This window comes from Numenius arquata, chromosome 2 (genome assembly GCF_964106895.1).
Source record: "Numenius arquata chromosome 2, bNumArq3.hap1.1, whole genome shotgun sequence".
Lineage (NCBI taxonomy): Eukaryota > Metazoa > Chordata > Aves > Charadriiformes > Scolopacidae > Numenius > Numenius arquata.
Window position 1 is genome coordinate 125,120,514 of NC_133577.1, and position 26,253 is coordinate 125,146,766.

The 26,253-nt window shown below is 47.5% G+C and overlaps 1 protein-coding gene across 1 annotated transcript in view; it reads left to right on the forward strand.

Annotated features, from left to right (window-relative positions):
* The first annotated feature begins 1,317 nt into the window (after positions 1–1,317).
* The window catches only part of CCDC3 (coiled-coil domain containing 3), a 41,668-nt gene continuing 16,732 nt past the window's right edge, over positions 1,318–26,253 (forward strand). Inside the window, exons 1-2 of the mRNA XM_074169055.1 lie at positions 1,318–1,730; positions 2,737–2,911. Coding sequence (XP_074025156.1) covers positions 1,318–1,730; positions 2,737–2,911 — 588 coding nt within the window. The remainder of the gene's footprint in view (positions 1,731–2,736; positions 2,912–26,253) is intronic.

Genomic DNA, 26,253 nt, shown 5'->3' on the forward strand with positions numbered 1-26,253 from the left:
ACCATCCCAGCTATGAAGATATTTAAGAGGGACCGTGTCTCCATGATATTCATATTCTAACAAAAGTTTTTAAGCATCCCATGCCCATTCCTGACTCTATTATCCCCATCCAGACCAGATGTGGGAAAAAGGAGAATACCGAAATGGGAAAAGGACAATACTGAAATAGAAAAAGGCTATTTTGGGCTGCATGTGGTGCGGGGCCCCTGGGGATCCTCAGGAGAAGCTCCACAGCAGTTTATATGAGAGGAGAGGGTCAGTCTCTGACCCATCTGCCAAAAAGCTGGAAAAGCCTAAAGCTGCCTCAGTCAGTTCTAGGAGGAAACAGTGGAAAGCAAAAATATATAGAGAGCTGGCTTTTTATTTTTACCTTGCTCACAAGATGCATTTTGAAAAACAATTGCAGGCTGCTGGGAAGAGCTGCTCTCCTCTACTTAAAAGTTTCTCTCCGTCTTCATCTGAAGTGGGTGAGCAGGGTTACAAGCTTTCCCGCCCCACACATCTTCAGTTAGTTTCCCAGGCTCTTCTTTCCCAGCAGGATCTGTGCAGTGCACAGCCCCCTGCTCCACTGGGACCCTTTGCATTCCCAGTGCCCCACGAACCATCCCTTTACCTCCCAAAGCCCTGGGTGCTGCCAGTGCCCACCCCGGGGGGGCCTGACAGCAGCTGCCCCCACCCCAGGGTGTGCTTGCCCTTTGCATCTCTGCTCTTCTGCATCTTGCCTCTTTGCACTCTCCGTCCCGTCCACCTCTTTCTTTTGTATCCCTCCTCTTTGCAACTCTGCCTTTGCATCCCTCCCCTTTGTATCCCTCCCTTTTCACCTCCCCTTTTGCACCTCTCTCGTTTACATCCCTCCCCTTTGCCTCTCTGCCCCCTTCGCATCTTTGCCTTTTCCCATCCCTCCCCTTTGCATCTCTGCTCCTCGCATCTCTGCCCCTGGGCACCCCCTGCCCCTCGACCCTTTGCATCTTTGCACAGCTGCCTGCTTGGATCTCAGCCCTTTGGGTATCTGCCTCCTGGCATTCTCCACTTTGCCCCCCCCCTTCCCTGCCCCTTTGCTCCCCCTCCCTTTCGCTTCCTTGCCCTTTCGCATCTCCGCTTCGCCGCCTCCTTGCCTTTTCCACCCCGGCTCTTTCGCACCTCTCCTCCAGCACCCCCCCCACCCCGTACCCCGCAGCCTCCGGGGCAGCCCGCAGCTGCTCCCGGACGTTCCCCCACCCTCCCCAGCTCCATCTCCAACCCCCGTAACCCCCCTTTCCTGCCCTCCCCTGCCCGCCCGCCCCGGCGCGTCCCGGCCCGGCCGCGGAGCCGCCCGCGATGCCGCCTTCGCCGCGGCTGCCGCCGCTGCTGGTGCTGGGCTTGTGGCTGGGGCTGGGGGGGCGGGCGAGCGGCGGGGGGGGTTGCCAGCTGCCAGCCGAGTGGCGACCGCTCAGCGAGGGCTGCCGAGCCGAGCTGGCGGCGATCATCGTCTACGCCCGGGTGCTGGCTCTGCACCCCGACCCCTACGGCGCCTACAACTACCTGCCCTGGCAGAGGGGCCCCCCCGCCGGCCCCCAGCAGGGAGCTGGGGGGCTCTTTTACTCGGCCGAGATAGAGCTGCTGTGCGACCAGGCGTGGGGCAGCATGCTGGAGGTGCCCGCCGGCTCCCGCCTCAACCTCACCGGCCTCGGCTACTTCTCCTGCCACTCGCACACCGTCATGCAGGGCTACGCTTATTTCTTCTTCCTCCGGTGAGTCCCGGGATGGGGGGGATCCGGGAAAAGCCGGGTGCGGGTGGGGGTGGGAGGTGGGGGTCGGCATCCCGGCTCCGGGGCATCCCCGGGGGGATGCGCGCCCGGCCCGGCCCGGGAGGGATGGCTCCGTCCCGCTGCCGCTCTCGCCACAGCGCCTTCTCTTTTGCGCGTCCACGCACAGTTTCATCGAGGGAAAAAAAAAACCCTCCAAACCCATAATATTCCAGCCTTGCAGGGCAGCAGATGTACGGGGAGCTGCTGTTGAGTAGCTCCCGGGTGCTGCTGGTTTTGTTTTTACGGCGGGACGGTCACGGAGTTGGAGAGAAGCCAGCGCCTGTTCGCTGAAGTTTGGCATGGGAGCTTAAAACCCATCCCCAAATACTCACCCGATAGCTTTCTCTCAGCTCTCCCAAGTCCCAGCCAAATCCTGACTTTGGGCTCATCGAAAGAATAAGAAAATAAACCACAATGTGGGAACAGAGCCATCTCCGTGACCTTCAATCCAAGAGCGTTGTGAAATACTACTCAGTGGCTTGTTTCGAAATACTTGGTATATTCTTGCACTGGGTGCGTAACGAAACAGTTTGATGCTGTCTAGTGCTCAGTCTGTGGCAGTAGCTTTAAACATGTTTTACACAAGTTATTTATTGGCTGCTTGAAGGACTACTCGAACTCTGGGATCAAGAGCAAAGTGATGCAAATTCAGTAGGGACCGTGGGCTGAAATATAGATTTGCCTCATTCATGGGGCTTCATTGATGTCTGCAGGGTGGCAGGAGCCTGTCAGGTCCCTACTGCTGCTGCCTGGTCCCATCCTCTGTAGTGGAAATTGCCGTCTTGGCAGCTAAGTGCCAGGAGAGCCGAGAGCCACGCGCCAGCTAAAAGTTGTCTGTGTGACTTTGGTGGCACTTGTTGAGCCAGGCTGAAGTGCAACGGGTGACTTCTGTGGGAGAGAGAGTGCTATTCAGCCTCACAGCGGGCTGCCCGTGCAATTTGTATTTCAGAATGGATGAGAACTACATCCTCCTGCCACACGGAGTCAACTTCCAGGAGGCGATTTTCCCAGACACCCAGGAGAACAGAAGGATGTTTGCCAGCCTGTTCCAGTTTTCTAACTGCTCTCAGGCGCAGCATGTGTTGAGCTTTGCCAGTGACTGGGAGATTCAAGAGGACAACCGGGTAAGGGGTTTATTTGCTCTCCAGCGCTTGTTTTCTGAGTGGGCACGGGCATTCCCGTGTCATTTGCAAACATATATGTATATATGAATGTAGATCAGCAGGCCCCTGATTTTCCTGGTCCTTTGGCAGCATTGTTGGCAAAGGAACACACTGGTGGGGAGATATTAGACTCTGTTTTCCAAGCTGACTTCTGTGATAGCTCTTTAACTTACCTGAGCAAAGCTCAGTATCAACCTGCTCATGAGCAATAGGTTGGAAACCAGTATTCCTTGTGATCCTGTCTTACTCCGACCAAGTTGTTCCTGGTTTTGCTCTCTGCAGACCCCATACTTTAACTCCAGCTGAAATGTTCAGCAGCAGAGCTTTGCTTTTGTACCTCTGTGTCCATCTCATGTAGCGAGAGCAGTGCCTGGACCATGACAAACTGTAAGGGATTATTCTTGCCTAACTCCACACAACAGCATAAACATCTACTTCTGAACTAATCGCCCTAAGCTGTCTTTGTAGCAGCTGGGGAAAAATTGACTCTTGAGGGCATGGTTCGTCTGAGCGATGAGGGCATGGTTCATCTGACCGACGGCGGCACCTACTTCTGAACAAGCTGAATGAAATGCTTCTTTCTCTTCTCAAGGGAGGCCACAGCGAGTAGTTCACCCTCCAGGCAATCCTCCCTTAAGAAAGTACATTATTAGTATGGAAAGTCCAACGATGCCTGTTGTTAGTGGCTTCTGAGCCCTTTTATGGGGCTGTAGTGTATGTAATAAATGCAGGATTTAAATAAATACTTCCTTGGCAGCCAGGAGCAACCTGCAGCTATGTGCGTGCATGTTCTGGGTGTGCATACACACTTGCAAAAGTGGAACGTGGAGAGCTGTCCTAATGCCAAACCTTGTTTATGAGGCTAGTGGTTTCCACTGGTAGCTGAGAATATTTTAAGCATCTCCTTAGGTCAGGATGGACAGGACATGTGTCATCGCTTGCATCTTCTGTGGATTCATCCAAGGCACAATATTTGTGTACGGCAGTAGATGCACTAGTGGCTTATTTGGGCGATGGAGGGAGGGAGCTCGTTAGGTGGCTGAGCCCTTTCCCTCCACCAGCTGGCCGAGTGCCAGCGTACACAGTTTAAGCTGCTGCGTGGCCGTCTGGCCAGTGACACAACCTTGCTCCTTGGGATGCCCCGTGGGCAAGCGTTTGCCCACTGCTGACATCTTGGGGAGGGGAGCGGGCAACGGTGTCATATTTGGGGACAGCAGCAGGAATTGATATTTAAGAGAAAATTAATTATCTTACAATTAGATCGCAGAGCTATAACCTTGGGTGGGCAAGAAGAGGTGGGGCCTAGAGCCCCAGTCCCAGCCCTGCCTCCTCCCTGCCAGCCCGCAGGCTCCCCAGCACCCCCAGCAACATATTTGGCAAATAAAGGCAGTACCCCTGCCAAATCCACTGATTTTGCTCCAGAGGAGCCAGGTGGCATTGAGAGACCACCAGACCCAACTCCCAGTGCCTGCTTGTGATGCCTCTGCGCTATTTCTTTAGCTGCGCTAAGATAAATGCAGGGGATCTTGATGGGTTGGTGCTCATTTACACCAGTGGTGAATCTTGCCAGCTTAGCTTTAATGGAAATCACAGGGCAGAAACCCCCAGGGTAAGCTGGGGCAACCAAAAGCATATGTCTCAAAAGTGCATTTCAGCTGTTGTGCTCTTTGGCCCCCTGCAGCTGTGAGCAGATTAGGGGGGGATTAGAGCTGCTGGTTGCACAGATCGGGGCTGGGGGCTTTACATACTTCAACACCCACCCGTGGAGTGAATTAATTCAGCACAACTGATGGACACTTTGTCTCCCCTTCGTAATGAAAAGTAAAAGCTTCCTCTGCACCAGTTAAAAATAGTTCGGGCTGACTGTGCTCCCATTCAGTTCCTGCATCTGTGTTTGCCCAGCCCAGCGCCGGCTCCTGGTGCCTGCGTGCCCCAAGCCTGGGAAGGGGATGGTGTTTCTGGCTGCCATGGTATCAGGAATTTGTTCCCCAGCTCTTCCCGTTGCAGGTGCCGATGTCCAGGGTGCAGCTCTTATTGGCATTTCACTCCTCTCTTTGCCTTGTCACATCCAATGGTGACTTTCCCAGTTGCCACCGCCCCTGCTTGCATCCCACCGCAGTGCAAGCAATTTCCATTTCCAAACACACTTGGCTGAGCTGACCCGATCTGGCTCCTGAGACGAAACCTGTGGCATGTGCTGGCTTCACGGCACAGAAAGTGAACATTACATGGAGCATTATTCTTGAAGCTTTTTGGAAAAGAGACTCTTAGGGAGCCTGGAGACATCTGTTATGGTGTCAAGCTGTAAAGAACATAGAAAAGGGTCTTCTGATGAGGCTCACACTGCAGTGAGAAGTCGGGGGTCTCACTAGCTGCTGTGTACTGACATAAATTGCTAGTTAAAACCCATCATGGATGTTTTCTGCAGCCTGAGGGAAGAGATGGAGATGATGAGATGCTCAGAGCAGACGGGGCGAAGGTCTGGTGCCAGGAGTTAGTAGCTAAAGTTCTGCCATGGGTCTTGGGACAGCTGTATGCAGGGACATCTTGAAAAGTGGCTCTGTCAAAAACCAGTGTGCCTAAGTAGGTTTGGAATAAAGAAATGAGGAGATCTCCTGTTTACAGCTGGATCCCGTATTCCAAAAGACTTTTTGAATCCCTGTATTTGCTCATGGCCCTGTGCCCTACTCTGGATCTATTTCTAGGGTGGACATTTTAAGGGAGAATTCGGCGCTGGAAGCATGTGCAGTTGCAATGAATTGTTGGTGTTTGTAGCTCTGGGGTGCTCAGCCAGAAGACGAGAGAGCCCTGTGATGGATGAACTTCTTTTCCTTCATGTAATGCTGTTCCTAGCAAGAGGTCCTTTCTTTGGGGTGTGCCTGATCCAGCTGTGGAGCAGAAGACCCAAAGGGGACTGCTGACATGCTGTCCTCCTGCTTGCCCTCTTCTCTCTGCTATGCTCCTTGCCTGCAGGCAGCCTTGTCTGGGCTGTCCCAGTGGGTGAAACGAGGAAAATCCTGACAGCTCCTTCTCCTCCTACCAGCAAATGTGTCTGATGATGAAAAAGAGAGCAAAGGGATGTGCACCGGGATGCACAACCTGCCTTTTCCATAACGGGAAAACCCTTTTAATTTTTGAAAAGCCCCATGGTGCATGGTGAAAGGAGGCCAGGCCCAAGACACTTCTTGTTAGTGATAACACATTTGTCATCCCGGCCCTGCTGCTGTCGCTGGAAGCTAATTCCAGCTGCATTTTTAAGTCCCTTGCAGTCTGGGCTGAGGGCCAGGCATTGCTTTCCATAGTTTCCCAATAACCCCACAGTCTCATAAATTCACTCAGGTGCTTGTTCTGGCCACTCTGGAAAGCAACGGTAGCTCTGGCTGTCATTTCTTTAGGCACTTGCATTTTGGCTTCCACATGTGCAGAGGCAATAATTAATTGGGCTCCATCCTGACTTTTCTTACAGCCCCTTACTGATGTTTGCAGACCTCCTGCTTTACTCCATCTCGCTGTCACAGCGGTTTCCACAAGGTTCTTGCTAAAGCCTCAAGTTCCCCAAGGCGTGGGGTTGGACCTGGGGTTGTGAGAGGCTACAACTTCTTGCAGAGAGAGGGGCCCCTTCTTGCGGCACGTTACAGGTACCTGGGTCCTGGGCTTGGCCGAGTCCCAGAGATGATGCTGGTGGAGATAATAACACAGGAATGCTCCTGTTTCCCCTTTGGAGATACAGTTTTAGTTGATTCTTCCTACCCTCTGCCCCTGGGAGAAATGCAGTTTTCATCTAGGAATCTTGAAGTCACAGAAATTTCTTTTAATAAGGTGCTTTGATTAAAGAAAGGAACAATTAAGAAGTAATAAAAACCTAATTAAAATTCTGACAAGCTGCATGTTTTTACCCATGTCTCATGTCAACCCCTGAGGGAAGACCTGCAGACGTATCAAAGACTTTGTGAAGTCTGACAGCCTTCTACGCGGGCATGCCAGGCTGTCCTATCCCCTGCCTCGGGAAACCACCCCAGACACCTATTCTCCTCCACCTCTTCCTTCCCCCAATTCTCCTAAAATTGCTCACAAACTGCTGCGTGCTGCCCAGTTATTCTCTGGTGCAGCCAGTGGTGCTGGTGTTTCATTACTGCTTTTAGGGAGCAGCCTTGCAACCTTTTCTTACTCAAAAGGAGTCAGAGGGGCCAGATCTTTTTTTTGGGAGATGGAGATGAGCATTTGGGGGTGCAGCCAGCATCCTCCTCCAGGGATGGAGAGAGGGAACGGGAAGATACTGAAGGCCCAGGGAGCATCCATATTTGCCAATGCCTGTTTCCCATGACAAGTTTTTCTTATGGCTCGGTGCTAAATGACACTTTTCTACATGCAGGGGGTTGCTTTCTGCTTCCTCAGGCTGGGAGGTGGGAATCGTCACTGTGGTTACCCTCCTTTCGCAGTGCCTGCTTCTAATCCTGGGGGTGGCAAAGTGGCTTGGAACTGAAATCCTGCCACCTGGAGAGTTTTACCATTTTAGTGCAAATCTAGAGGCTCTAATTTCTCCTCCTGACTAGGCCTTCTGCAGGGTTCTGTGATCTCTTAAATAAGAGCTCGTTGCCTTGTCTGCATGTGAGGGACTCGAGGTCTGGTGATAATAAGGTCTATAGAAGTGTCAAAGAGCGCTTGTTGTTATTTATTATTCAGAGGGGTTTTAACTCCTGGTTTTGTCAACAGGTTTATAGGGAAATGCGGTCTTTTGGCCTCTGTCCCAGCTCGCTGTGAGCAGCAGAGGTGCTCACAACCTGGGGCCGTGCAGTACTGCTTTTACAGGGCACCCCCCTCCCGCAGGAGAGTTGCAAAATGACCCTGTGTGCATCATAACGAGGTAACTAACAGCGGCGTGTCAAACCGATTGTGAGCAACTGTGAGAGCATTAGCACTGTGATAAACCCCATGGAAATTAGGGAGTCCAATAACTTCAGTTAAGCCTGGCGAGATTGCAGGGGAAGATCATATTAAGCCTCTATCCCTGCATCACTTCTCTCAAGCATCGGAGCCACAACCACGCTGTTACTTCAATTGATTTAGATGAATGGATTTGCCTTCTGAGAGACCTCCAGAGGTTTATCTGGGTAATAATAAAGCTTTTATGAGAGCAGTCGGTGTCCTAAATAAAAAACAAGGTAATTAGTGGGTTAGCAGGGCAGTCTACAAATACCTGCTTAGCATCTTTGGACCTGGATCCTCTTCTCTGGTGGCACTTTGGCTGCTGTAACAACCTGATGACCTGAATATGACACCTGCAAGGCTTTGGAGCAGCTGAAAAGGGAACCGGATAAGAAAAGCAATGTAATTGCATAAATGGCCTTGACATTATTATGCAAAGTAAAAATTAAATTAAACTACATTCTTCCTCTGCAGAACTAGAGGAAATAGTTTCAGAGCTACTTGTATTTTCGCAATGGCTGTGTGCATGAACTGGGAGCCACTGGGTCGGATCATTCCCTGAACCCATCTCTGGGCAGCAGCACATTTGCTCAGCAAATGGTCCCAGCCTGTCCATTCCCTGATGCTCTCAACCAGGCGGATGGTAGCAGGTCTCATTCAGTCACACTTCACAGAACCATGAGGGCTTAAATCACGGAGAAAGAGGAGCTTACACAAAAGCTCTTGGGCTACCAGAGGAGGGCTCTCTCATGTGCCGTTTGCCGTGGGGACATGTTTTGATCCACCTCCCCAGGGCAACATGCCCCTGAAGAGGGGACAAGAAGAAAGAAAGTTGGTGTAGTCTCCATAATTTTTCTGACCTCCCTGATTTTGAGTCTGAACAGTGATTAAATAGTATTGTGGCTGGGTACCTGCTGGAGAGGTGCCTGTGGCATCTCTGGAGATTGCCCAAGCTGCCTTGGATGCGGGGACCAGAGCTCTTCCTGCAGGGTCTGAGATGGACATTGGTGAAACTGAAGGTGACTCCACTACATAAATCATGCCATAAACCATACCACTAGAAAAAATAGCTGATAACTATAATGGATTTTGGCTGAAGTTTCATCCACAGCATCCACTGAAAAAGCAGTTTGGTTTTTCTTCTTTAAAAGTCAAGCACTTCTTCACCTGAGGAGTTCCCTCTCTGCTCTGAGTGCTGGGAAAGGAACTGCAGGACTGGAAAACACTGGTCATGGAGTCCAGAACCAGTGGTTTTAGAGGAAGGACTGGTCTGGAAAAAAGCAGGCACCAGCCTGGCTTTAATACCCATCTACTGTTCTTTTGTGTTTGCTTGTGGGATGAGCCATATAAAGGATCCTCCCTTCTCTGATCCTAAGTCACTAGGGAGATAGAAAATATTCAGTTCACAGCACTGCTATGTGGCAAGGGCAGGGCAAAAAGACCTCAAAATAGATGAAAGTAAGGAGCAGTATCTAAAGGTCTGAAAATCTTTTAGATTCAGTGTCTTGCCTTGCCATTTGTCAGAGGAGCTGTTGCTCCATTAGCCTAATAGCATGATAGAAAGTGTACGTCGCTTCTGGGTTGTTTTAATAGTGATTTACAGCGCTTTTGTTTTCCTCCCAGAAACCCACCCAGAGTGTACCCCGTTCCTACAATCTGTGTTTAATTGAATACATGTAAGCAGCATTAGATTAAATAGACAACTGCTGACAAGTGTCTGGGATGAGGGGAGACCATGAGACAGTTGATACGTTTGGGTAACATCCCCGAGAGTCTTTTGGCATAGAAATGGCATTGTCTCATTTCCAAATCTTCCCACCCAGGCTGTGGTAGGAGACTCTTAGAGGTCTGATTGGCAGCTCCCTATCAGTTTTCTGTCTTCCCACAGGTACACAGGCTGCTAAAATACAGAGTAAAAGATCACAGAGGAGTTCAAAACAGTCTATCTATGGGATGTTTCCACTGTGTATGGTCTGTCTTGTATTTATAGCACCCAGAAAGTGTCCTGAGTGTTTCCCAGGAGGATAAAAGGGGAAATTTCTCTGGTTTTAGGGTGTCTTTTAGAGGCCCCTTCTTTCTGTATCAGGAGGTAGGTTGGCTGACTGTCATATACAATGCAAGAGGGTTGACCTGCGTTAGCATGGGACCCTTGAATTTTATGTCAATTGTGAACAGTCTGAATTTGGGGTTGAATAAGGAGCTTTTCCCCACCCATCTGAACTTTTGTCCCCACTGGCAGCCGTGACCGGTGGGGAGCTGCCAAGGTGAGGCCCCCAGTTTGTGCCTTCCTGGTACCAACGTGGGTGCAGGATGAGGTGAGGGGAGAGCCAGATTGGTGTCCCAGCTCCTGGTGAATGAGTCTGGACCAACTTGCTCCTTATCAAGCAATGCAGATTACTCCACAGCACAGCTCTCTCCGACTATATCTAAGGCACATCCAAGTACATGATATTCTTAAAAATATCCAGTTTCCAGCCCACTGAGCAAGAAAATGCCTAGACAGCCATGGGTATGTGTGTGTCTGCACACGGCTGCCTCCTCCGAAGGGCAAAACAGCAATCTTTCCAGGAACTGGCAATGAATGAAGACCCACATGGCTCCAGGCTGCTTTTAATTATCCAGAGCCACACCTTAATGAAGTTCTGCCAAACACATTAAATCATTCTGGATTTCGTGGCATGAGGTTATCTGCTGCTATACATGAACTTGGTGGCGAGCAGGCATCTGACCCGGGTCCCCGGACACCTTGACCCTCAATCTGGCTTCTTCCACCACCACAGGGGTGGGAAACTGCTGGTGGCCACAGAGGCAGTTGGCAGTTGTGGGCTGAGCTCTGCACACTGAAAGACACAAAGATGGGACTGAAGGGACCCCATTGTCCCTCCTGTGTTCCAAATCCAAGGCTGCTTGAAGCGGTGCTGTACCTTTGGGGTTTTCCAGCCCAGAGGTGGCTGAAAGACCTGCAGTGGTGCTGCTGAGCACGAATTCTGCTGCAGTGCTTGCCTAGCTGGACAAAGATTTTTTTGCAAGCCCCCAACTGCTGACTCATAGCCCAGGGCTGAAGCAATGTGTTTCCTGGTCGTGTTAGAAAGATGCAGCTACCTGGGCAGGCCTAACTCCGTAGCGTGCAGCACAGGTAGGATGTTGCTGCTGTTGTCTCAGGGTAGGTAAGAGAGATGGGACTTTCACTGAGCTGGTCACATTCCCTCTCTGTTAGCACAGAAGTGGCCAAGGTGGGAGATACTGCCCTCTGGGGAGGGAAATGGAAAGTTTGAAGCTACTTCCATGAGCATCCGCACGTGAAGGTGGGTTGGGAATTACAGCACTGTAACAAGAGGCGGACATCTCATCTATATCCTCTGGACATGACACTTTAATTTGGGAAAAGCAGCTATCAGAAGACATGAGGAGACCAAGGCTGACATTCTTCCCTTGTCTGCTTTCCTGTGTGTGAGCATTTCAGTGATTCCTCTGCTTTTCTGCGCTGCCCTTCTGTTCATGGCCTTCCCACTGTGGGAAAGTGAGGGAGGACATCCCACCACACGTAGACTGGGAAGGGTGAAAGCACTGGTCGTCGAGGGAGGCAGCTGTTGGGGACCTGAGCAGTTACTGGAGCTAGGAACTGAAGGGGTGCAGGGCAACACGTGCTTGAAAGCAGTCAACGGGTCCACAGTCAAATCACCTTCCCTGGCACAGATTCCTGTACTAAAGGTGCTCCTCCAGATATCTGGCACCTGGCATCCAAGGAGGAGGGCTGAGGCTGGTGTTCCTGTAAAGTGGACATATTATCTTACTAATCCAAGGCAAAACAAAATATACATTCCAAAGAAACAGATCACAGGTGTTTATTCATACTTGTCCCATGATTTTTCAAACTTAGAAAGTAGAGGTACTGACTTAGCCTGAGAGCTACTGGAAGATGCTCAGATATGTCTCCTGGCACTGCACTTACAGTAACCCACTGGTTATTTTGACTATTTCAGTGGTTTTGGTTGGATTGGGAACATGAGGGAGAAGCAAACATCTGAGCTAGATGCATCTGATTGTTCACCTGTTTGGATTCTCCTAGACCTTGGTTTGGGCTGGCCATTTTGGGGAATACATTCAGAGTGAGTCTCAGGAAAGTTTGCTGGGCAGACAAAAATGAATGAAGGAGGTCCCCAAATTGTGTGTTCTTCAGACCATTTGTGGGAGCCATGAAACCCTTCTGTAAGTCTGTGAGTCTGTAGATGCGTTACATGTTTTTGTGTGTGCAAATCCATGTTTCATGTTGGTCAGCAGTTGGGAAGGATGATTCACGTGGACCAAGACTCCTGCGCCAGGGTCTGTCCTTGATGCTCACGCTGCTCCTACAGGTACTGTGGGCAGAGCCGATCTTTTGTTCAGTTGCTGGCCTCAGTCAACCCTGAAGCCAGGGAAAAGTCTTTTCTTTCCACTTCTCTCTCTCTCCTGACCCACCTGTGAAATAGATACAGAAAAAGATGGAGCAGAACGTTTATTAAAATCAACAGACACCAAAATCCAGCTGGCAGCTGGCAGGCGGGACACCTGTAATGCTGCCTGTAACTGGATCAGCCATTGCGGCTTGAAGGGAGATGAGATCTTTTAATTTGGGACATATTTTCTCCCAGCCCATGCATTTTGATGTTTGTTTTCGCAAACGGCCAGCCAAGTTGGCTCTGAGGCAGCCGTAGTTCGAATCCCTAATGGAAGCTGCAGACGGAGCCTTTTAAAGCCCATCCTGCCTCTGCAAGCCAAGCACCTTTCCACATTCCCCCGGAGAAGTGTCCTTGCCCTGTTGCCTGGGCCAGGAGCAGCCGCCCGGTGCCAGGCTTGGCTTCGCCACCAGCCCTGGAAGCACGCAGCCCCTCGCCGCAGCTAATGCGAAGTGACAAACCAGAGCGGCCGGCTTGGAGGACACTGGGAGTATGAGGTTTCAGCGTGACCCATTGCAGCTGGTTGCTGCTCAAATCGTTGCAGGTGCCTCTGGCAGCTGACGCGGTGACTACCTCCTTTTGCTGCCCCAATTTGCGGGCTTTTTTTGGAAGAACGCTGCTACGACTGTTAGTCCAGTTATCTGTAAAATGAATGACGGTAGGGAAAAATATACAGAGGGAGATGCAAGTTTCCATGACACTGTATAATGCGAAGGGGAAATAATACAGCTAGAAAGCCAGGTATGAATTTCTGCCCAAAAAACTTAAGAGCAAGCAAGTAAAAAAATATTTCCTGAGATCTGAAAAGCACTTAATGGACTTGGCCTGCAGTATTTTTACCTTTCCTAGGTTGGTGGGGAACCAGTAGAAGTTCTAGCTACTGTAAGGGGGAATGTCAATGCAGTGTTTTGTATTGAGACAAGATGTGGGACTGAAATGCAAGCTCGTACTTACATGCTGTCATCCTCCAACTGACTCATCTACATCACCATGCAGGGGTAGCAGGAGAACTGTTCCCATTCTACAGATGGTAAAAGTGAGGCAGGCGTGTTAGGCTCGGTAACCTAGTCCAGTGGAAACAGTTCTCTTTAACCCAGAATTTACACCCACTGAGATTAGAAGCAACTGTCTGAACACTTTTTCTGCTTGTAAATTTATTTGTCGAAAGTGGGAGGTATCCCTGCCTATGGCAGGGGGGTTGGAACTCAATGATCTTTAAGGTCCCTTCCAACCTGAACCATTCTATGATTCTAAGATTCTATGAAATCCTGTGCCCTTCCCCTTCCCTCTCCATGTCTTCCAGCCTTGTTGCACAGGCAGTGCCGTACTTTGAGTAAGAAGATGTGTTTAGATGGGGGACACATGAGCAACTGGGGTTTGGCTATTTGTTCAAACCAGAGCACGTTGGTGGCACGAAGCCTGGCTTCCTTCTGCAGGTGGACAGTGATACATGTCCTCTTTGTTGCCTCAAAATGCAATGAGTTTATCACCTCCATTAGTCTTCACTGTAAACCTGTTTCAGAGCGCATTCATTTGTTTGACTTGCTTTTTGTCTTTCTAGAGCCTTTAGACAGGGTCTGAACACAATTTTGTTCTTCTAGGTGTTTTTGATTATATTTTTTATTGTGGAAAAAACTCAGTTGCATAACTGGATGGTAGTCAGGGAGAGAAAGGAAGGAAAGTCAAAATGGAGGAACAAGTTGTACTGATGTTGGCTGAGGATTGGAGTAGAAATTCAGATGCTGTAAGTCCCCATTTCCATTACACAGGTAAAGAAGACCCATTTCAAAGCCTTCAAAGTGTGAACATAGCAGATGCATCCACTCAAAATCCTCCATTTTGTTGCAGAGCAGGAAAGCTCTTTTCCACCTTAAAAGCATCATCTTGGGGTGTGGAAGAGGGGAGATAATGAGGAAGGGGCTCAGCCACGGCGACCAATGGGGGAGCTTTGCCAGATGCCAGTCCATGCTTTAGAAGAGCTCTGAGGTCTCAGATGGGTGGGAGAGAGTTTGTTCATGGTCTATAAAAGATGCCATAAAGTGAGAATCTGTTTATGTCGCTCATCTGTGGGAAGGAAACAGGCAGCTTATATTCTTGGTGTGTAAATACCTCTGTTGGGGAGTTATCTCTAAGTAGAGACAAAGAAAAAAGTAAATGAGGAAAATTAAAAAAAAAACCATGGAAATAGGAAATGAGGAAATAATCCATCAGAACACGGAACCAACTGATGTGGTGAAATCTCCATCCTTTACAAGGCTTGGGTCAAGCTCAGGGATTGCAGTGGGTCTCTTAGTCAGAAGAAGACATTCTCCTCTTGCTGCCTGCCTCTGGAGGAAGATCCATTGCACAGGTCATGACATGGCTCTGGGAGGGACTATATAGAGTTTCAAAATGCTCTGTACATGTCCACTTCTTATTCCTCAAACTGGATATCTGTGGCAACAGTAATGACTTGCTCTCTCTGGAGAGGCTTTAGATCCTCCACACTGTGGCTGAGCAGCTCCAGGAGGTAGCAGATAACATCCACAGCTCACCTCCATCAGCTGGATTTGAAAAGACAACCTGGAAGTGAACTTTTCTAAAAACCACTTGCAAGTTCCCTGGGCCCTTCAGACAGCTACAGCCATGCTGGACATGAATGCTGATGTTGGGAAAAGCCCATGGATTGGAAACAAACAGTTTTAAGGAGACCCCAGGGAAGGGTTGTTACTGCCGTCAGTGATTGGGTTTCTGCCCTTTTACATGTTTTAGGCTCAGGCACGTTTTGCCTGAGTTCAGTGAACACTTCATGATCTGTCCCTTGAAATCCTAATTGAGCCTGTGTTTTCTTAAGTCTCAATTTCAAAGGGCAGGGGAACAAATGTGATTCTTGGTTCTTTTCCCAAAGGTGCGAAACCGTAGATTAAATATATCCTGGAAATAATATTTTATGCTCAAATCTTTCCCGCTACAATAAAAATGGTTTGAAACCACATCCAGTGACAAAACTCTCCTGTATTTAACCCATGTCTAGAAGCAGCTGAAATATTGACGGGAAATGTCCTGGCGCTTCCAAGTCAGTGGCACTCTGGAGCTGCTGGAACACATCCTGCTCCTTATGGACAGTCATCGCTTCAAAAACACATTACAGATGTTGAGGATGTGAAGGAGCAGGCTCCTTCCATCACAGCGCTAGGACAGAGAAGGGCTAAAACTAAAATCCCAAACTGGAGGCATCCCTGAGGCATTTGCCTGCCTGTTCTGTGTCCGGATTTCAGGACTAACCTCTGGTTCCTGCTCATTGTCAGAAATGTCTGAAATGGGAGAAGCCTCCCGTGGTTGCTGCTAATGAAATGGTGTTTATCACGCTCTGGTAATTGCATTTGCTATGGTATTTACAGCATTTCCTATGTTTTGAAATGGAGAGATCTCAGGCTTGCCCAGGGCTAATTGTGTACTCTTAACCTGCTCCTAAGCCCACATGTATCTTTAAACATTAACATGCACATTGGCAGTGTCCAGGGTGGATCTCAACCCCACAACCACCGAGCTGGGAACATGACTATTGCCGTGTTAATGTTTGCTCTCAGTATTTATCAGGGGCAGTCTATTGTCCCTTCCTCTACAGATCCTAGGGAATTTTCTTTTCCCCTTTTTTTTTTTTTCTGTCTTGGAAAGATGCAGGCAGCCCTTGCGGGCAGTGGTACAGGCAAACAATGGATTGAGGGAGGGCAGGCAGGATCTCAATCTAGCTAAATGAGGATTCAGAGCAATTTGGGAGTCCAAGAGCAGAATAGAGGTTGTTGCAGGTTTATTCTGTGCTTTCAGCAAGAGGTTTGTCTCTGTCTGCTCTAGGAGGTCACCAAGCAGATGTTCCAATGTGATATTCTGCTATTCAACATCTCAGAAATGTGCTTTCAGTTAGTGTAACATACCTTTTTCTAATAAGGGAAACCACTAAAAGAAAAAAAGAAAGTTTTTTTCCTTTTTCCACCCTTAAGCCCAGAAAGTTAAGAGATGAAGCTGGCAGGGTGTCACTGGCAGTTTGACCCCTGGGTGGGAATCAACAGTCAGACTGGGATACCTGCCTTGTGGGAACAACTCAACTGCCTGAAGTAGGTGCCTGTTAGCATTTGAGATGCCAAAGGGGATCTGGGAGATAGGGCACAAGACCAGGAACAGCAGGAAACCTGCTGTTCATCACTGAAACATCACCTTCTCCAATAGAGAAGACCTTCCTGTGTAGTTAGGGGAGTATCCTCTGTCCCGTTGGAGCATGGTGAGAAGGCAGATGTTTGACTGCTAAAGTCTTTAGCTCTTTTGAGCTCACATTGCGGTCTGGCCTTGGCCCCATGTGGACTTATCAGGGACTAAAAGGCACTGACGTGGTCCTGGAGTGTTTATGCTACAACACCCTGACCATGACTATGGCTCTGTCTCACTGTCTGCTTTTCCTGGATATAGCAGTTCTGGGCTTAGATTCAGTGGATTCTGGAAAAGTCGAGAGTTGGAAACAAGCACTGCAGCCTGCCTGGGGTCCTCCTCCCGTATCTATTGCTGTGTAGAGCAGGTGGCTTGAATTTGGCTGGAGCTTATGGTGCATTTTAGAGCCTTTATCTTCTAGCTTATAAAGCCTTTTGGATATGATTTGCTGAATGCATGTAAGATGTTGAGTTTTATTTTGTGGATTTAAATCCAATCTTCTAAATTGCTTTGAAGTAATTCCTTTTGTTTTGAAATTCCAAAGCCCCTGCCCCACCTTTTTTAAACACTTGTGGTCAATTACAGTCTGATTTAGGAAATGGTGTAAAATGAAACTAGAAGCATTTTTCAAAATGGTGTTAGGAAAAGAAAAAAAAGAGGACACATATGTTATCAATACTTTATCAAAAGGTAACAAAGTCTCTGACCATAGAAAACTTTAGACTCCAAAGCCTGCAGTAACAATTGGAATAAGCTTTCTACTCCAGGCAACATTGTTGTTACCATCATGTAAGACGACCTTTTTACATGGGGCTCTCTGAATTACTTCAACATTGATTTTAGGGCTTTTTCTATTTGCTCTCCAAATATATATTCTAGATGTGACTCTGAACTTATTTTTTCCATGCATTTTTCATGCATTTTTGTATATATATTCTGGTTTGGGATTAGCTTCTTGGTTGGATAATTTTTTGAGTAGCTGAAAGGAGTTAGGGAGCTTCTCTTCTTCAGTAGTGCTCCCAAAACGTGAGTAAAGACTGAATTTCATTGCATACAGGGCTCTAAAGCGCTGCAGCCAACAGCAGAGTGGAGCATAGGAGTCTTTTTGACAGGTGCTCCAGTATTGGAAGCCCTGAATTGATGCAAAATAGTGTCTTCTGAGGAAAAGTGAAGAATATAAGTTGGGGCTACAAAAGAAGCTGCTGGTTTGATTTTAAAAGTTTGAGATAGAAATCAAGTTATATTCAAGCAAAGCAAGCCATTGAGTAGCCAAGTCTACTGTGCTTTGTACTGTCTACTTGGTGGAAGCAGCTTGGGACCTTTTCCCGTATCCAGTGAAACTCACACTGACTTTAAAGGAAGAGGATTTATGTGTTAAGGAATATAGTCCACTTTCTCCTCCTCCTCAGCCTGCGCCTGTAATTGGAGAAGTATGTGATCCATGATTGTGATGGAAGAAGTTAGTGTGAGGCACTTGGGCACTTTTGGGCTGGAGGAAAGGAAAGATGCCAGGCAGTAGAGCCAGCCAAGCCAACCACAGTGTTGCTTCTGTTTGTGGGGTTTGAATACAGGATTGCCCCATGCCAGACAGAGGAGACATGCTTTTGTGAAAAACTCTCAATTTCTGGAAAAGGGCAGGAGATAGGGTTGTCTCTTGCCACAATGAAGCAAGCAGTGGCATGGTGCCTGAAAGGTACCAATGATCCTGGGAAGATTTGCTCTTGTCAGGAACTAAAACACCGTATCGCTTTATATTGCCTCAAGCCATTATTTAGAATTTGTCATTCTTACATGGTACCATTTCTGGGGAGGGCTGAACTTGAAAGTAGAAGATCCAACCAGATCTGAGAAGTTTGAGGGTCATCTTTGTAAATTAAAGGATCAATTAGCCTTGTAGTTGCAGTAGTCTCAAGGCCTGGTTGACCCCTTGAAGGGAATGGTGAGTCGTACTGTATTTAACATGAAGGCCTAGAAATACAGTGAACTTAAACTTTTCAAGGACATGCCATTAAGAAAAACTGATGTGATTTGTTCTAGGCATGGGTTTTCTTAAAGTAATTCTCTAGAGCTTCCATCAAGGTGAAACGTGCATGGGTTTCTTCAGTTAATATCCTTGAGCCAAGCAAAGCCATCTTCCAAGCAACTCATGAGATGAGTTTCTTGGGAAGGCAGAGGGATGAGTTTTGCTTTGGTGTTAACGAGGGGTGATGTTAGTGACCTGTGAGGGATTTTTACAGACCCTTTCAGGTCATGCAAGTGGTTGCCCCCACCGTGTCTCCCAGTAGGTAGGAGCTCCCTTCCAGCTCCTGTCCCAGCCTTGCCTTCTAAAATTGGCAATAAACTATTTCCCATTGATGGCAAAGAAGAAGGAACCAAGGACAAAGGACACAAAGTCCATGGATTGAGAAGAACAAGCATGATGTGAAAATCAGGTTACCTACATCTGGCACCTGTACCCCATCAGTGGTGACTGGGGCGGGGTATGGACATCAGTACCTTAACATCTGGCTATCAGGCAAAGGTGAGCTTCAGAGCTGAAGTGGTCCTTGCTGCCTTCTTGGCTGTGAAAGAGCTGAAATGAACCTATTGCACTATTTTTTTTCACATGCAGTAAAAGACTGTCAACATTGCATCTTTGTTCCCCTCCCCCCCCCCCCCCCAAAATGCAAAAAAGCGCCCCATACCAACAGATACCTAAAGCAGGTATCTGGGGAAGAGTGTAAGAAGAGGGTAATGATATATGGTGGTTCCTGTTGATGCTTTCCCAGCCTCCAGTGTTTTCAGGTACAGGACTCTCTGTGGTGAAGTAATTTCCATATATTTAATTGTTTCTATATAATCAGTGACTTTCAGTGGATGAAGCTCTCCAGCCTCTTCTTGACAATCATCACTTTTTGGTTGCTTTGAACCTGGTTGCTGCTATATCATCTGATACTCCTGATTCTTCTGCTGGAAGATGCTGTCAGGCTCTGTTTACTCCCTCCATGGCACTTGTGACTGTGTAGGCCACTATCCTATATCCTCTCATATCACAGAACGCAAGGTTACAGACCGTGCTTGATGTCTGAGCATCAAAAGAGGTTGTTTCTGTCCTATCCTGGATGGGAATTGGCTACCACAAATGCTCTGCGATGCGAGTCCATGAGAAAAGAGGGTGTAAAGCCCCTTCCCTGACTGTCCGGGACCTCCCACTGCTATTGACACAGGGAAAATTCAAAGTTTTGCCTAGACTGCTGGAAGTGCCAACAGGGAAAGCAAATATTTGTGTGTAAGACTTAACCCCAAAAAGATTAAGTGCAGATGGATGTCAGCAGTGCCAGCAACCTGTGAGAGAAAGTGAAAACTGAGAAGGATGTAAAAGCAGAACATGGTGCGGAAAAAGAAGAAGAAGGAAAAAAAAAAAAAGAATAAAATGCAAAACAGATCAGAAGAAAATGAGGGAGAAGGAAAATTTCAACAGGGCTTTTGGCTTTCCCAACGAAGGGCAGCATGAAGACCAGCAAGATGAGCACTGCAGCTGGGGCTCATCCATGTTAGCAGCTTGGGAGCACGGAGTTGGGAGGGGGCAGAAATATCAGCATGAGGAGTGCGGCTTGGTGGGATGCTACATGGACCGTAGGTGCCTTTGAAAATTGGGAAGGGTCCTGGAGGTGATGAATATCTTGCACAGCCTTTAGTTCCCACCTCTTCGGCTCTGGAAGTCAGTTGCTAGCCAGGGAAATGGTGATCCGTGGGAAGAGGTTTGGTTTTGTGAAGCTTGGCCCAAGTTCTGTGGGAGGAGAGCTGTGCAGTTTGGAAAGCGTCCATCTCAGGAAAATCATAAGTGGTAGGGCTGTCTAGACTAGTCAGGAAGGTGTGAACAAATAACCAGGGGAAAATAGAAGAAGAAGAAAAGAAAGCGTGATTCCTCACCTAGAATTAAATTAAGACGTCAAGTAAAAAATGAATCAAAGCTTCAAAGGATGCAAACACAAGATGCTCTTAACTGACTTTATTCTAATGCTGTGAACCCGGTTAACGAGGAGGGGAAGTCAGACATGCCCATCGTCAGACTTACATGCCGCTGCTGGAAGTGGGTGGGGAGATGTGTGATAGGAATGTTACAATTAATTATTATAAATCTCTTCATAACGACCGTGTGGGCAACGTGCAGGTGTGTGTGAGGACCTTGGCAGCCTGACAAAAATGTAATTATCGGTTATGGGAGTTAGCGGTGATACAGAAGCAAACCCTCTTCGGCGCTTTGTCGATCAGCAAAGTGCTAATTAGCAATTGCTAGAGGCCACTGTGTTTCTCTGGAGAGGAAAGTAGCACCTCCTTAAACACCTGGATGTGGCGTGGGTAGGAGCGCGGGGGGAAGCATGACTTACCTGGGAGCCTGCAATTACAGCGAGGATTTCCTGACTCAGAAATCAAACCAGAACTGTTCTGCCTTAAATCTTTATTTTTGACCTGCAACTGAAAATTGGTAGCAATATACGTCCATATAATCCAACTTATACGGTGGCTTTTTAAACTGAAGTAGATCATTTGTCTTCAGTTTGGCCATCACTGAAAGAGGGGTTGGATCTTTTTTCTGGGATAGATACGCACCTGCTGAGGTCATTTGGTGAGCGTAGGGATGGCTTACAGCAATTTAATACTGGAAGTCAGATCTAATCTGGTTTAAACAGAACTGATTTTACTGGACCTGATCTTTCAGCATGTTATTTTCTAGTTTGGCTAACAGAAAACTTGGGAGTTGGGGCTATACACCATGTAATGGATAATTTAGTGTCCTTGCCCCAAAGCCCATTTGTCACAGGTATTTGTCTCCCTGTGGCAATGGGAAGCCTTGTACAGCCATGATCACAAAGAAATCCCAACCGCAGGAGCGAGCAAGAAGCAGCCCTGAAAGCAAGGTCAGAAGCTGCCCAAGGCACCATGTTACCAAGCTCAACTATAGCTGAAGAGTGAGGGTGAGAAAAAGCATTGCCGTTCAGAGGCTGTCTTTTAAAATCACTTCAGAACAGGAGCTTTTTAGAGTTCCCCATCAAATACAATAAAACACGCTGCAGAGTAGCTTTAAAAACAGAGGGAAAGCAAGGGCTGGTACCTCTCCATCCCAGCGGTGACAGCCAAGTAGTGCTTGTCAGGCCTGGGTTCCTTTAAAAATGTGTGCTGAGCCCTTCCGCACTCTTAGTGCTGTTTGCTGAAGTATTAAGGAAATGGGAAAGCATCCAGAAAACTGGTTCAACTCAGCTGACACCGTGGAGTTTAAAAAAAGAAGCAGGAAGGAGATTGAGGTCTGCAGCATGCTGCTGACCTGCCACCGGCCGGGGACGCGGCAATGCATCACGCTGGTCCTGCTGGCGCAGCCCCATGCTCGGAGGTGTCCGGCAGCTGTTGAAAGGAAGGCCGGAATAACATCTGCTCACGGCTGCTACGGGGTTTTTTTTTCTAGGTCCTGATGGAAATAGGGAGAGGAAATTTTGGTGTTGCCTTCAGGAAGCTTTTGTCTCTGCTGACTACAAGGAGTGAAAGTGCCCCATAACACCACGTTGCCCTTGAAGACGTGGAAAATCTGTAACAGTGAATTGATTGTATTTTGTCAGTGCTGAGCCCAGCTGTGTCCTCTCCTCTGAACTTCTGCAAACCTCACAGATGCGGAGTGTGAATTATTTGTGTGCTGTAATACCTGTAGTGATTTAATGCATAATATGCATGCAGGATGAAGACTGAGGAGTGCTCGCCTGTGGTTCCTACAGACATGCTTTGTCATGGCCATTACTGTAACTTCATTATTTCTTAACTGGGATTTTTAAAGTCCATGCAACTCACATCTGAATCCACTGTGTCACCGTCCAAGATTCAAAACTCAGTTCAGAACTGATAGGTATAACTGCATATGACCCCTCCCTATTTAACATGGAGGGGAGTTGATACTAGAACTTCTCTTCAGGTAATGTAGAGTTTATTACAGGATCCCTCCCTTTTTTTCTTTTCCTGTGTATGATTTTTTGTCAACTTCATTAACTATGAGTCATACGTACAAAGATAAAGTAATAAATGAGTTTGAAACCTGAAGCCACTTCCAGAATTTTTTGGATAAAAGTGGCTTTTTTAGTTTAGGATATTGGTCTACTTTGATAAGCAGTAGAGGTGGAACATTGCTTTGTGAGGTCTTCTTTCACCACTCTCTGGAGTAGACTTGGCTCTGAGATTGGCCAAACGAAGAGGCAAAAGGCTGTCTTCAGACCCAAGGAGGACTCTGAACTTTGGGGTTCAGCCCAGTAATTGAATCAACTGGTGTTTATGTTGGATTGTCCCTATAATTTTCTTGTTTCTTGATTATTATTATAGATGCATTAATTTTATTCTAATTGTCTGAAAAGGCCTTTGAATAATTAAGCTTTGAGATGCGTGGGAAATATTCCCTCAGTAATCAAAGGTGTACGTGAGGATGTGGCATGTGTTTTCAATAGTCTTCACTAAATTTAAGTGTTCAAATTAGTGACTTAAGACGTGAGTTTACACCTACCCAGCAATGATACCACTGACTTCAAAAGGCATGTGTAAGCTGACATGTGGCTGTTGGACACATGGTAGTTTCTTTAGATGCTATTGACTCACTTTTGATCTCCTTTCTGTCACCTTATCCACATTTTTACCTGGTCATGTAAGCAAGTCTTCGACTTATTGCCTTGAGTCTATAGCAGAGCATCTCCTCTGATATGTCACTCCCCATCCCCTCACACAAAGCAAAAGGTCACAGCAATCTCAATTTCTTGGATTTTTTAGTAGATCTGGACATCTGTGGCTTTTACTGAACTCAGCCCAGCTCCAGCCTCATGATGTACCTGAAAATCATGTTCTGGTTGTGTCTGAGGGACTTCACAACTGGAGTACCAAAGGAATTTTTTGCTGGCTTTAAGGTGTGGATAGTCATTAGCAGAGCTGGGAGGCAGTTTGGAGATCCTCATGTCTACTTCTCACATCTAGACATCTGCCTTCCTTCACACGTAACTCTGAAACCATTTTCCCTGTCTCTTTTCCTGCATTTCATGTGTGGTATTTTGGGGAGAGCTCGTTACAGCCAAGCTCAAGTGTAGCCAGCGCTTAGTTACAAGTGCAAACATATCATGAATGTCTGTCTTGCATTAGGATCTTTCCAGAAGGCATTAAAACACAGCCAAGGTGGCTTCATGGGCTCTGTGTTGTCCCAGCACTTGTTGGTTCATCTGATCTTAAAAAATGTGGGAGTTTGGGAGAGCGTGGATGTCAGCACCAGTAAGGATTTGCAGAGTGTCAAGTAGAGGGAAACAGGCGGGTTATTTTAGAGCCAGGCCAGCCCTCTTCTTTGCTCAAGCTTTCAAGGAAACCTTCAGGGAGAGAAATGTAGCGAGCTCCAGTGGTAGACGGTTCTTTGGGGAGCCGCCAGCTGCTATTTCTGAGTTACAATTGGATTACACGGTCCTGGAGCCTCATTGCACATTCATCTTCACCTCCTGTCCGCAGCCAAGCTGTGAGAGGCCCCCACCAGCACAGTGCCGAGACCTTGAGAAGCTGGAGCCGACCTATCAGGAAGGTTTGGAGGCTGTGCAATGATTGTGAGGGCTACTGTTTTCTGAAGTTCTACCAAAACTTGGAGCTCAGGGAAAACACCTGCAAGTGTAATAGGTGTCCTAGGTTTGTCAAGAAGAAGTTGTGTTAAAGCACTGCAATCTCCTTCATGACAGGGAACGAGCCTGATAAGTAAGAGATATAATTTGGCTTAGCAAATGTTGGCTTGGTACGCAGGGAGGTTTTGGTGTACACTGAGTAGATTCCTCCCAGGGGAAACACAGCCAGGCTGCTCCAGGTGCCCGTCTGGTGTGCATCAACTCCTAGTGGGAACACAAGGGATCCATGGCTGGTCCTTCATACACCTGATTTCCTTTCCCCACATATTTGGTCCTCCCAAACACATCGAGAACTTCAGTGTGCAGATATGTTCCTCTTGCTCCAACTGACTTGCTAACGTGGGTGAAGCCAACAGCCTCAGCCTTTTCACAGTGAGTCTCACCTGAGACCTTGCCCTTCGGGCACCCAAGTCTCACCGTGGGTTTTTGGCACACGTGGTTACTCATCTCCACTGCCTCTTTTCTTTTCCCTTCAAGTTGGTCCACAGGCAGACGCTCCAGCCACTTTACTACCCCAGGCACCGGTTGAGCCATCGCTGCTGCATTGGTCTGTCATGACAAATGTGACAGAAGGGATGGAGGAGTACAACATTGCCCGTGGCTTCGTGAGGGATTTCTGTGTCCTTTTGTTGGAAGACATGACCATAACACTGTCCAGCTGACCAGCATCAAACTGAATAGTCTTAGCAGATCAGGAGCATCTTTAAGGTATCACGTCAAGGCTTTCCAGAAAAAAGCCTGAAGAAAAACATCTTCATTTTGTCCACTGTCAAGTGCAACCTCTGCCTTGCTCTCAGTTTGCATCCAAAGCATTTAAGAGACACCGGTTCATCAACATATTCACCAGTTTTTAGTAAACTGGGGCTGGATTTCTGCTGACAGCTCTGCCCAGAGTGATGTTTGTTCCTTCTGTGGGAAGGGCCCAGAGTGCCCTTTCCTTCTGCACAGGGATTTCCATTTAAAACCTCCATAGTCTGGCGTCTCCTTTTATTTCGGCACGTATCAGGAATTACTTCACAAAATCACTGAGAAGAAGAGTTGGAATTATCTTCAGATTTTATAACTTGGCTAAAAAAATCTGGCTGCAAGCTAAAACTTGACACATAAATCTCAGCCAGGAAATAATTTAGTTTCTCTCCTTCCATCAAAACAGCAAACAACTCCTCCCCCTCCCAAACACTTGCAAATTTCTCAATGGAAAACGGTTATTTTAGGAAGGGATTAAATACAGAAATGTTAGTAAGCGGTAGGATCTCTAGGGTGGGGAGTGTATGGAAGGAAAACCACTTGAAATGATGCAAATTTTAATGATTTTTTTTTTTTTTTGGTGCTTCTTCACTGGAAATGCCTCAAATTTATATCCTGAGGGAGCAGTGTAGATCAGTTTGATTGTCTCTCAGTAACGGTGGCTGCTCTGAGAAGTGTAGGTACTGTACAACAGTGCAGTGATGTACTTATTAACAGGATTAAACAGACCAGGGCAGAACTGAGAGAGCTGTCTGGATGGGAATCAGATTAAGCAAGCGGGTTATCCAGTCTTTCCAGCTGAGCTTGTGTTGCAGTTTACGTGTATTAACCCTAAATCACATCTGGTTGATGGAGAGAGGCCTCAAATACCTGCAGGAAAGGGTCTCTACCAGTCCCTCCAGAGGCCTTGGGTCCTGCAGAGGGTTCAGGATTGTGGCACATTTAACCACATTACCCTTCTCTTCAGAGGAAACTTAAACTCTTGGTAAATCATTTAGACATGTGGGGATATTTCCAAAAGCGTCCAATGATTTTGAGTGGGATTTGTGATCCTCCCAGCTTTGAAAATTCCTCCTGAGTGTTGTGAATGTGACAGAGCACACATCCAAGTCCCATGGACATTGCTCACATGCTTAAGCTAAGCATCCACGTGCCAGGATTTTCCCCATCTTGAATAATGTGAATTTAAATGACACACAGATCTGTGACACACAGAGATGCAACTTTTATATTACAAACTTTTATTGACTGAACCCCTAATTATTGAAAGCTCAACCAGTCATGAGCTCCAGTGCCAGGCAATTTATACAGAATCCTGACTGGAAAATGGGTTTCCGGATTGCTGGAGACA